Here is a 12,571-nt window from a genome sequence, read left to right as displayed (position 1 = left end):
GTGTGTGTGTGTGTGTGTGTGTGTGTGTGTGTGTGTGTGTGTGTGTGTGTGTGTGTGTGTGTGTGTGTGTCCTTAGTGCTCATATCTGTGGAGGCAGCTTCCCCAACTTCCATGTCATCCACATTTGCCCCCCCCCAATATGCTTACACATACAGCAGCTATATATGAATCACATTGTATAATTGGATTACTGATTTGTGTGTGTGTGTGTGTGTGTGTGTGTGTGTGTGTGTGTGTGTGTGTGTGTGTGTGTGTGTGTGTGTGGTGTCACTTTGTGTGACTCTGAACTGCCTTCTCACCCTGGGAGGCCTGCAGGAGCAGAGGTTAATCTTCCCCAGTGTCTCTCTGCCCACAGTGGACCTGTTTATTTCTCTCTCTCTCTCTCTCTCTCTCTCATACACACACACCGTGCACCAGCAATCCCTTGGGGGGGGCACGTGAAAATAACTTTGAATGTTCCCCTCCCCCAATGTCTCCCCTTTTATACAACCTAGATTACATAAAAGTTGGGACACTGTGTGAAATGTATATAAAATTTGAATACAGTAAGTTTTTTTAGATGTGTTGGTAGCAGATTTGCCATCAGTTTCTTGTATTATTTTGACTTGTTAGACCATGAAGTCAACCACAGTTGACATGAAACTGTTGTGTTAACCAGTGGTCAGATGTCAGTGTTTTGCTGATGATCAAATAATACATTTCCATCAGGTATACTGTACATGAGAGCATCCCAACTGGTGGTAAATAATTATCCAATTTTATTTTCAGTCTGAAGCTTCTCCACAGTTTGAATTCATTAATATGTTACAAGGTAAACATTGCCCCTGTATACTGTATGATACTGTACCAGCGTAATCAACAATGGAAGCAATCAGGTGTGAGTTTCCTAATAGTTTGTGGACCATTATTGGTACTGGTTTTCTGATCATATTTTTTTTTTCATTGCATTCTAATTACTTCCTAAATTCTGCTAGTACTGGCTTTGCCAAATTCAACTTCCATGGGGACAACAGTAAATTTTAATTTGGACCCCCATTGAAGTTGAATTTGGCAAAGCCAGTACTGGCTATTGCACTCACATTGCCATCAAATTCTTTAAATGGTTAACTTGTTGTTGCACAGAATCATCTCAAAAGTTGAACAATGTCTGGAAAAGGATTATAATATCAAACTTCTATCATGGACTACCTTCAACCAATCAGATAAACAGAGAGAGCACTACCACCAGCAGAGCTAGATGGTAAACCAAACTCTAGCTAAAGCCAGTCGAGAGACGCGTGAAAATAAGTTTTTCATCAACAAAATACTTAAGTCCCGTTTTTTTGCTCTTCTCCCTTCAATGTAGAAGTACTCTTCAGGTCTGACGTGACTGATGCTTTAACAGCATCTACCCTAACTATCTTTGGTTGTCATATCACGCGATGCCATCTCTAAACCATGCCCATAACTGCCAGTAGATCTTTATATGATGCTGATTGGTCCGAACCACTGTGGTTGAGCATCAAGCACATAACTTGAAGCCTGGCAACATGCTCATTGGTCTTTGCCCTTATCTGAGATTGTGATGACTTTGCTGTTGGGTTGAGTTGACTTATCTTTTAACCTCTGCATGACCGCGGCAACATCCTCGCACCCCCTCAGCACCCTGTCTTGGTGTGCTGAGGGGGTGCATGGTGTTCTTGGTGGGGTGGGCGTCACTGAGGAACCAGGGTGCTAACAGGGGACGAGGGAAAGGCTGTCCTGCCGTGTCAAAGGTCCTGTCAGGGGCCACCCCTGCCTTATTCAGAAAGACGTCACCCAGCACATTCTTCACAATGTTAACATTCTCCCAAATTCTCAACATTTACTTACAATGGATGACTGCCCTCAGCTCAGCTATTGTGTGCAAAGTTGAATCTGAACGGCCAACTTATGGTAAGTCATCTTGTCAATATAATCATGACATGGCCCCCCGTTGCACCCTCATAATCCCATATAGACTGTCTATTATGGCTCAGTTTAGCTGTCAATCACAGTGTGTAATCTGGCAAGGAGTCAGAGAGGGATTGGGGCTGCTGTGAAGGAGATGGATTTATAAGAAGGCAGGTGTTTTGTGGGTTATTTCAGTACACGAGTGTTATCTGTGAGATTCAGATGCTGTCTCGTCTTTGGTGCAAGAGCCTCTTGGACGTCTTGGGCACAGGTGTTTTTTTTTTGTTTCTTTTTTTCACTCAACATGCTTGTGTGCGAGAGAAAAAATTGAATCAGAGGTGGAGAATGTGCTGTGGTCGCTTTGTGCCGGTGGTTTAAGGAGCCTGGGAGCAGAGTCAGGGGCCATGTTATAAATTAGTGTCTGACCCCTGTCTTTGTGTGGCCCTAGGAAGGCCTGATGAAGGCCCCAGCCCCAAACCTCAGTGAGAACGGCTCTTGTGAAGAGCCTCTTTCAGGGGTGTCACTGTGCGATGAATTGGCCAGCAGAAGCATGTTTATAGACTGTGTAAAGGAGTGCGTCTTTGTGGGAGAATGTCACTGACACTGTTACAGTTTGCCTGAATGAACTGTGATGACGAGGCTAATGGGGGCCCCCGCTGAGGGTGAGGGTCAGCGAGGGGGGCCCCCCAAGCTCGAGACCCCCCACCCTCAGGCCCTTTTCACGCCCAGTAGCTGTAGCTAATGTTGCAATTCTTCGTTTTCCCCGACAAAGGCCAAGAAAAAAGTCAACTTTCACACCAGCGGGTCACCATGAGTGCTTTAGGAAATGATCGTGTAAACAGAGTGTTACCTTCTGACCTGTGGCTGATACCTTGGAGCAGCAGACAAAACAGCCAGGCTGCGGGTATTAGACATGGCTGTTAGTGGGATAAAGCTACAGCACATAGAGGAGGAAGAGCTCTAGGCTTGAGAAACTCACTGCAATCTCACGTTTTGTCTCCCCATCTCACTTTTACAACAAACTTTATTCTCCTAGAAGACTTCTTCCTCATCTCTCAACCCATTTTCTTCTCTTTTGAATCTATTTTTAGCCATTATCTGATTGGCACGTGTACATAATACTGACTGAAACAAAGTAAAATAGAGTTTGATTTTCTTTTGCTTATATTCCTCACTCACAGCAAGAGGTGTGGTAAATTCTCTATTAGCACAAGGAATACATGAGTTCCCACGCCTGTAACAACTGCATTGACGCCCGTGTACAGCCGTTTTATTGCCCTCCATTCAAGCCAGTAGGATAAACTGGCCACTAACCCTGTTTGAATAGCGCTTGAGTCTCTTAGCGCCAGGATGTCACATCAGTAATGACATGAGTCCCAGTTTGAGTGCATATATGAGCTACTACACATGCATACTAGTGTAGTCTTTATATAGCTTTTGGCGTGTGATTACTTGTATAGTTTGATCAAGTGTTTATTTCCCAATACGTCATTATTTGACGAGTTGGGAATGAGACTCAAAAATCAACTTTCTTGATCATCTTTTTCACAGAAAATGTTATTAGCTATTGACATGTAATACTAGGATGATGCTCCTACTCAAAAAGCTACATAATATTGTCTGTACCTGATACTCGTTTCAGCCAATTTAACCAACCTCAGAATGCATGTAACCTCACGTTTTTGACAAGTGTCAGTGGATACACCTGTCAGATGTACCTGTCTGGTGTCAAGGCTCAACAGGAATATTTCTCATGCACACACACACAATCCCAAGCATCTCATTAATTTGTTCTGGGCTCCATGTCTTTAGTCTGTTGCTGCAGGCTTGTAAGAGGCAATCATGTCAACAGTGATCTGCTTTGTCAAAAATGTTTGACACTGCTGCCATTAACTAGAGGGCTTCATTCGTGAGTAGAGTTAGTTCGTTGGTTGTCCACACTATCCTCATAACTGATAAAAATGGCAGATCTTATTTACCCTCAGTTTTCATTTATTCCTGTATAACTTCACAAAGGCATGAAGCAGATATCCATCATACAGATGTGACAGTCTTTGAAATTAATAGATCAGCTATTTTAAAGATTAAATTGGTGATGCTGTTCCCATGTTTCTGTTGACCCCTAATGAAAATCCTATGGGGTGGAAAGATGATCCAGTTTCAGTTTAATATAATGGGATGTCAAAGTTACATACTCTCTATTTAATATAATAGCTGTGTTCCCCCGCCTCCTTACTCCAGTCACCTTCGCCTCCCTGCCACCTCCTGTCTCTTCTTCATAGAGAAGAAAGCAGCCATGCTTTACGACAGCCACCCAGAGCAGAGACCCACCACTAAGAAGAGGCTCCTTCTCTCTTTACGGCCCCATAAATATATTGTTATCTGGGCCTGGGAAGTCTACGGCGAGATTTATCCACACAGTTAGTGGAGATAGCGAGCCAAGCATCCTGAATCATTAATTACACAAGAGGCTGCGCTACGTCCACCTTAATTTCCTATCTCTGCTCTGTAGAGAGCCACTTTTAAGTAGGTGATGAGGCATAGGAGTTAATTATATGTCGCTTAGGTGCATTTTTTTTTTTTTTTAAAGCACTGGGATGCTGGCTCTGTGGTGAGGTTCCGGATGTTTGGAAGTAGTCCATGACAGAGAGGATCTATTCTCAATTAATCCTCTGACATCATAATCACAGCTTTTCAAAAGCAATGGATGCAGTGCTTTAAAAAACAATAAAATACTCTTAGGAGGCATCAAAAAAGCACAGTAGTCGCTTAAGTTACAGCATAGGTGGATGAAGTCCTTCACTGATTGTTCATCTGAATCCATGATCTAAATCCATAAGCTAAATCTACAGAGTCACTAGGACCAACATGGGAAATAGCTTCAAGATCTCCTCTGGGTTAAGCGAGCTGAACTTTCTCTTTGACCAGTTCAGTAAAGTGAATTTTCTTTGCCATCAAAGCAGATTATCAAGGAAATTGGCAAGATGTATTAATTTAATACTGGTGTCAGCTGAGGATAAATAGTTTGAACTCAAAGTATAATTACTTGGACCTCTTGCACGCATTGAGAAACACGCAGAGCAGACAAGTCCCAGAGGATGAACCAACCTTTGTGCAGGTATAATATGGTATAGGTATGAAATACAGTATATTGTCCTATATATTATCCTGCTGAGACTACTACCCTTGACAGTCTTTTTTTAATTGTATCATCATTGAAACAGTATGTGAATTTCAGACTCCGTGTTTCTATAATTTAAATCTATCTGACCTATCCTTACATTTGAACCCTGTGTGCTCTGTGATAAATCATAACTGCTGTAAAACCGGACCAAAAGAATGGTGTCGGACCACACAAAATACTTTTAAACGTTTAGCAAAACAGTTACTGCCCCTGCTCTGTAAAGGTGAAAATGTTCCCATCAAAGTGTTGAGACCACCAGATGGTGCTATGGCCTTCATGAACTAAACACCCTGAGGTCAGGGGACTCATCAAGTGACAGACTGAAAAGTTTCTGAGAGTCAGTGATCATCATGTTCATCAAGATTGTGGTTTTCAGGATCTTTTTTGTATTATATGAAATGTGTTTCAAAAACCAGAGTCAATCAAGGCATTCAAAACAAGAAAATGTGTCAAATGAGGAGGGAAGTATTAAAAATCCTGTATTATACTGGCTAAATCATTTAAAAAAGGTAGATTATAATCATGTTTGGGACCCTGTAGAAGACATTGTGGTCAAACATGTTACCTTTTTAATCATTTCCCTTATATAACAAGTTTTACTACTAAAGCCACTAATAAAGGCTTTTGATATTTCCTTCCTCATTTTACACATTTTCTTATATATTGTAAATGCCAGGATTACCTTCTTTTCCTGTTTTCAAAGCACACCTGACACAATTTGTTATCCATGTTGTATGACATATAACAACCAATCATGAATTTTCTTTATTTAAAATGCATGTTTAGAATTTGGCACCATACTGAAAATCACATTTTAAGCTGCCAGAGAGGCTTTGATTGTGTTTGAAACGTTTCCGCTTACAAGTTGTCGTCATGTTTTTCAGGATCACCGACCAGCGGTTTGAGAGGTTGCCCTATTTTGTCTTTGGGGACTTCAACTTCAGGTTGGACTCGAAGCAGGTTATTGAGGTGAGTGTTTTTGCCTTACACCTGATGAAATAATAGAGGAAGGCTAATTGTATTGATTATCTGTGTGAAATTTGTTCACAACTGTATGCTGATAAACTATAAACATATGTGGTTAAACATTATCAGAGTAATATAAAGTGTGAGTGTGTTTGTGTGTATTAGAGAGAGACTGCAATCTAGTAAAAGTGGTTTTAGTAGCCCACTGTCTCTTCAGAGTTATGACTCATTAAACGCTTCACTGTTGCTGGCCCAGCTGTGTTTGCCAACCAAGCCTCCAAGTGCATTGTTATGTTATGGTGCCATTCACTGCTCTTTCTCTCCCCCTTCCTCTCCTTCTCCCTCCCTCCCTTCTTTCTTCCTCCTCCTCCTCCTCTCCTTTTCTTGGTGTAAATGAGGCCAGCGAGAGCCAAGGTAGTGCACTCATTCAGCGTCCTCCATGAGGAGATGGGGGGCTTAGTGGCATAACAAGTCATAAAGGCCCACCGCAGACAGTGGTGTCCTGTGATAACAGAGTGGGAGAGCCACTTGTTGGCCGATGCTCTCCCTCCCATCCGGCACAATGGCCCTCGAATCAGTGGGCCTGTTCAAGGTGTGGGCATTGTCCTTTCTGACCAGAAGCCCATTCAGGGGAGAAGGGAAGAGGAGGGAAGGCTTTCTGAATAGACGGGTTTTGCCCAAATGACTTAGGAAGGACTTCACTCTGTGTGGCGCACAAGACACACCTTTTGTAGTTTAATAATGCAGCCACTAGGGGGGCAGTGAATCACCCCCCAGTGGAATCAGCAATCTATCAGGATCGTTGATTGATTGCCTCAAAGTTTATGCAGTACATTTCATTTTGGCTCTGTAATTAGGTCACATTAACCGCCTGATCATGTGAGCATGTGTTGCTTTGGAGATAATAAATCCAAGTAGATCAGCAGATGAGTGAACACTGAGGCTATTCAGAAGTCAACTGTTATGCAATTGAATGCCACCTGACACACATTTAGGTCACCAATGTGATTTTTAGTCAATGATCAGCTGTTTTTTTTCTGCTCACCATTGCTGCGATAAAACGCACAGTGTTGTAGACATTACTATTTGTTTAAAAAAATGTGATAACACTTTGATAAACATCATCATCAATACATTGTGAATTTATAGTAGGTTAAAATTAAGTAGCTAGTCATTTGACTGTTAAACATTGGAACTTAAGAAATTGTTTGTAAAGTTGCAACCAGTGTACTTAAAATGTTAAGGGTAAAAATAATATATTATTGGTAAAACAGCAAAAGTCTTAAAGTATAAGTTAAAGTCAATTATACATATATTTACATGTATGTGTATGATGCATACTATAAGTCGACCTGATATATGCAGCATTTGAATCATAATAAGTGTTAATAAATAAATAAATTACTGATAAAAAGTACATTTTAAAATGCATTACGTTGGCTCTGACACAGCACCCAATTTTGCAAAGTAACTAGTAACTCAAGGTATCAAATAAATGTAGTTGAGTGAACACACAATATTTGCCTCCACAATTTTGTAGAATGGAAGTAAAAGAAGAAGAATCAGCAGCAATTTTCAAGTCTCACACCGGCAGGCAACATGGATGCATTAATCTGCAAACATCCACTCAAGCAAAGTCAGATGAGATGATTTCAGTGTTTATCCTCTATAGCTAATCTAGATAACTCTCTCCTCATGTTTCCTGTCATGTCCGTGCTGCTCTGTGGTAGGTAAGCACTCACCCTCTCCATGTCTCTACCACTCTGAAATGCTGTTTAAGTGCAGTAGGGGTCACGACCCCTTTTCCAGGGATGTGTTAGGCCCACATTGCTGTGTGTCCATCTCTGCCCCCTCTCTCCTCCACACTGCTCTTTTCTTATGCACCTTGGCCCCCATTCACATACACATTCGCATCCAGAGCGAATACACACACATACAAATACACTCACTCAAACCAATTTGTTAGGCTAAATGAATCAGATTGATTCACCCCATTTAGAGGGGTGTGGCAGCAATGCAGGGGGACCTTTTAGATCCCCCCCCCAAGGAAGTTAGAGCTGTGTGCTGTGGTAAAAACCACACAATCACACACCACACACACCTCGACATTTTCCCTTCAGCTTAATGAGAGGTCCTCAAACATACCGAGAATTTAATGGGCACAATAGAAAAGGCTGATGATGTCATCAGCGTGAAGTGCGTCGTTAGAGGGGCAGGACTGCCCCATATAAAGCCATCCCGCACAGTGGTCAACCTGTCTGATTTAACAGTGACCTGTGCGTTAGTGGCAGGGAGAGCTGTGATATCACCAATAAACAAATGGCTTGCAACCTTAGCACAGGGTATAACTCACAGCCGGGCGGCCGTTTTAAGCCCTTTAATGACAATTAATGTCAACAGGACAATTAGTGCACATCCAGCGGAGTGCTTAATTGTAGATGGGCTGGTGGTGGATCGATTGTCCATACTTATCTGAAGACTGATTCAGACACAGAGCGGCCGGCTCTTATTCTCACCATCTGAGTCTCATTTTTTGCTTTCTCACTCTTTTCTCCCCACTTTAAATCGATGAGAAATGGCCCCAAAAACTGCAGATGAATATATATTTTTGCTGCATTGAGTGGACAAAATTATCACAAAATGAAACTGCTTGCCTTTTGATTTGTTGAACACCAGGGAGCACCCAGGGGGGTCACTAGGCCTCACTTTGGGAGTCATTGGATCAGAAAATACTCCAGTAAATTTCTCCCCAGCTGCACACTACACCACTTCCCTCTTCTTCTCTGTCTCTGCTCCATTGTGGGTGACTAGACTGTGGACAACCACTAGACACTCCCCTGTCAGCCATCCTGCCTTGTGTGTGTGTGTGTGTGGGGGGGGGGTTATTTTAGGATGTATCCATGTGTGTACAGAAAAGGAGGTGGGTTTGGAAGGGGGTGGGTTTGTTATTGTCACAGGGCAAATTCCAGGTGGCAAATTCTTGGCATGCTTGCGCAGCAGGATCAGTAACCAAAGGCCCGCTGCAGCCCCCCTTCTGCCCGGTCCGGGCAACCCCATTAATTGTGTCCGACAGAGGGAATTGGTTTCAATTGACCCCCATTCAGCAACCCTTTGACTGGCAGACAAAGGACACAGCCACGTGGAGACTAATGCTAGGGCTGAGCAGCCTGGAGGTGGTCCAATCCTCACCAACCATCTCCCTCCTCTCCCATGGGTCTGATCATGCTTTGCATCGGTGATGATAAAACAGGAAACCACCAAGGAATGGTTTTGAAGATTTGGTCTGGCGAAGCGGACACTTCACACTCCAGTTGTTGATCAGCTGCTCTGATTTCTTTGAATCCCTTATGAGGCTCTCATGTTCAAGCCACATTCGAGAAGTGGTCATTAACTGACTAAAAATCCAGCATAACCTATTGCAAGAAAAGAGACCCCAACACTTTCTCAGGTGGGCCTCTGACCTCTGTTAAACAGTTGGTATCCCAAATCAACCTTTTGGCATAGTTCAGTTTCAATAGACTCAGTCGGATTTATCAGTGAAATTACAGTTCCTTCACCTTCACGTTACACACTGTTAATGCTTTATGAGAAGTCTACAGTGAAGAAGAATTCCGGATATCAAAATTGTACCACACTCCCTCATCCGGCCCACATATTGCGTGGAATGATGGTCCTTTGGTGATCTGAGCCACAAACGGACCATAGCATGGCCAGATGTCCACCAAGAGCCAAATGAATAAACCAGAACTGGCCCAGTACTACAATACAATAATACAAGATCCAGCCTACCAGCATAGAATGAACTGTGGCCCCATTTACCAGTTCAGGAACAGTTCTCTGAAATGCTGGAAGTAGGTTGGGATTCCACAGGTCTTATCACAAATGTTCGTGGCAAATTTTGAAATAAAGGTGGACACTGCAGGTAGCAGTATTTGTGAAATTTAATGCATAATGTTGAGAGATGGTTATTATTGACCTCAGTCACACATTCAGATCTATTTCCTTCCAGTAAGCTATATGCCTCAATCAACATGAAGACGTTGAATCTTAGTTGGTCTTTCTTACTCACCTATTTCCATTCTGCTCAATCTATATCTTTCCTTAGGACTTGAGAGCCAGACATATTTACTGCAGACAACACTGGTGCAGGTATATGTAAGTGGTGAGAATCACAGTGGCTGCAAGCACGAGTTAGACAGCGATGGTCAGAACTCCTGAAGGATAAGACAAGTTATTTAAGAATAGTTCAACATATAACACAAGTCGCTGTCAATACGTATCATGATAAGGTTAGATTACAATAATAAGTCTATAATAACTTTGTAAAAAAATTTTATATGGAAAGCCATGTTCAACCATTTAGACCAAGGCTGAGCAGTGCCAGCTCCCAGGTTGGGAAGCCGAGTCATGATGCCAGGTCACATAGCCCTTGTAGACCCACTCATACCTGCAGCAAACGCAGGATTTTTGGTTCCATGTTTAGTCAGAAGGTGTTATTAGGTGTAAAGCAGCAAGAGTGTGTCTATGTCCCTCGAGGTGGCCGGTGGCCATGAATCAGCAGTGTCGATGACAGGCTCAGGGCTCCGTGCCTGGACTCCTAGTATATTTAAAATCCCTCCTAATTAAACTTAATAGAATGTAAATTTAATATCTGCAGAGATTGTGTGCTTCTGGCCGGCCTGCTCCAATTTAAGGATTGATAGAGGCCAGCAGGAAGGTTAATTGCTGACTTGATCTACTGTCCCTGTGACATGGTGTGGGGCTGTTTTTAATTGGGCCTGATCTGCTGCTATGGACAGATTTCATTAGGCTAGCTGGCCTCTCACTGACTGGAGAGCTGTTTGCATCAGCGCCCCCTGTCTGTGTCTGCAGGAAGTGCAGAGGGCCGGAACCAGGCATCAATCTTCCTCCCTTTGTCCTGTGTCCTTTCTCCGCTTGAGCAGCATGAAATTAAAGGTGGGGCCCTAGACTAGCCCCACTCCTAATGAATGCTGTAAAATGCTCAGTAATGACAGGCCAGCATGATGGATCATTCATTCTGCACACTGTGGAGTTACTCAATGCACACAACCGTGACTACATAGATAGAAGGACATTAAAAGATAAATTCTGTCATGACTGCCAGCTTTTTTTTTATTTGTGTCTATTGCTGCATGTCTGTGCGAGACTTCATACATAACAGTCAGGGATGACTGCTTTGCTATGTTTGGAGCAACTATTTATAGACGCTACAATTTTCAAAGAAATATCATTGCATTGAATCACATCTGAAAAAGTGTTAAAGAATCCCAGGCAGACTCAAGTGACAAACTACTCTGGAGCACCAGAATATACTAACATTTTTATGAATACTGTAATATTTATATTGCAGGGGTCCCATTACAGAGGCGTCCAATGTCTGAAATATCTGAGTTTAGGATGACATTTAGGAATTTAGCTATTACAGAACCATCCTAACTGAAAAATTTCCCACATTACAAAGTCTAAGTTGGTCTGATAGTTAGATAGCTTAGAGCCCATCTGAAATTCAAAGTGCAAAAAATGGCAGCATTGCAACTACAAGGAAGGTGGGGAACAATATGAACACTAACATCAATGTAACCTGTTCAAAAATTTAACATCAAATACCAGTGTGGATTCAAGAATCAATTTACAGTTTTAGTTAGGATTCAACATCTGAGATATGGAAGGGCAGGGCCCCCAAGTTGTCATAATTTAAGTAAGTGGAATAAAACTCTAAATATGTTGTCTGTATGTTACCTGCAGTCTACAGGCCCGCGAGCTGAAACCAACAAGAGTTCATTACATAGTTGATGGCCATTGTCCTCACTGCTGAACCTCGTCTTGGTAAATGAAATGCACCAGTGAAAGCTAAACAATTTTCCCTTTTTAGCCCGACTTTGACTAGCATGTGTGTATCTGGCCAGCAATAAATCAAAAGGCGGCCGGTGTAATTAAGTGTACACTACATTAGTCAGGCTAATTAATTTTGGGGGCCATCCATCCATTAACCAGCGGGCCAGCACTGATTGGGCCTCTGTTCTGTGGAACCCCTGACACTAGGGACTACGACCCTCCTTGGCTGCCTTCAGTTTCCCAGATATAGTCATGCATTTAAACCCAGAGTCTCAGATGCACACACACACACACACACACACACACACACACACACACACACACACACACACACACACACACACACACACACACACACACCAGCCCTTGTGTACTTAATTTCAGATTCTGACTAAAAAGGGAAGCTTATTATAACAAATGTGACAGTTGTATATCATAACTCTTCAGCAGTGTGTTATAACAGTCTTCTCTTCTTCTTCTTTACTTCATTTATTGTCAAATCTGGAGTATTAGCGAGACTCTGTTTACTGAGAGGAGGCATCGGAGAGTTGTGTTTGACTGTTGTATGACTCTGACAAATTGTATTGACAAATCCTCTATATGGGTTGCAGGAAGTTACTAAATCAATATACTTTTCCGTGAAAGACAGCCCAC

At 42.4% G+C, this 12,571-nt stretch overlaps 1 protein-coding gene across 3 annotated transcripts in view; it reads left to right on the top strand.

The window, feature by feature from the left end:
• The window catches only part of LOC119033931 (inositol polyphosphate-5-phosphatase A), a 145,606-nt gene that overhangs the window by 97,384 nt on the left and 35,651 nt on the right, over positions 1-12,571 (top strand). For all 3 annotated transcript variants that reach the window (XM_037124548.1, XM_037124549.1, XM_037124550.1), the window contains exon 9: positions 5,980-6,064. In XM_037124548.1, coding sequence (XP_036980443.1) covers positions 5,980-6,064 — 85 coding nt within the window. The remainder of the gene's footprint in view (positions 1-5,979; positions 6,065-12,571) is intronic.

Source organism: Acanthopagrus latus, chromosome 15, assembly GCF_904848185.1.
Source record: "Acanthopagrus latus isolate v.2019 chromosome 15, fAcaLat1.1, whole genome shotgun sequence".
Lineage (NCBI taxonomy): Eukaryota > Metazoa > Chordata > Actinopteri > Spariformes > Sparidae > Acanthopagrus > Acanthopagrus latus.
This window is presented reverse-complemented; position numbering and strand designations above follow the sequence as displayed.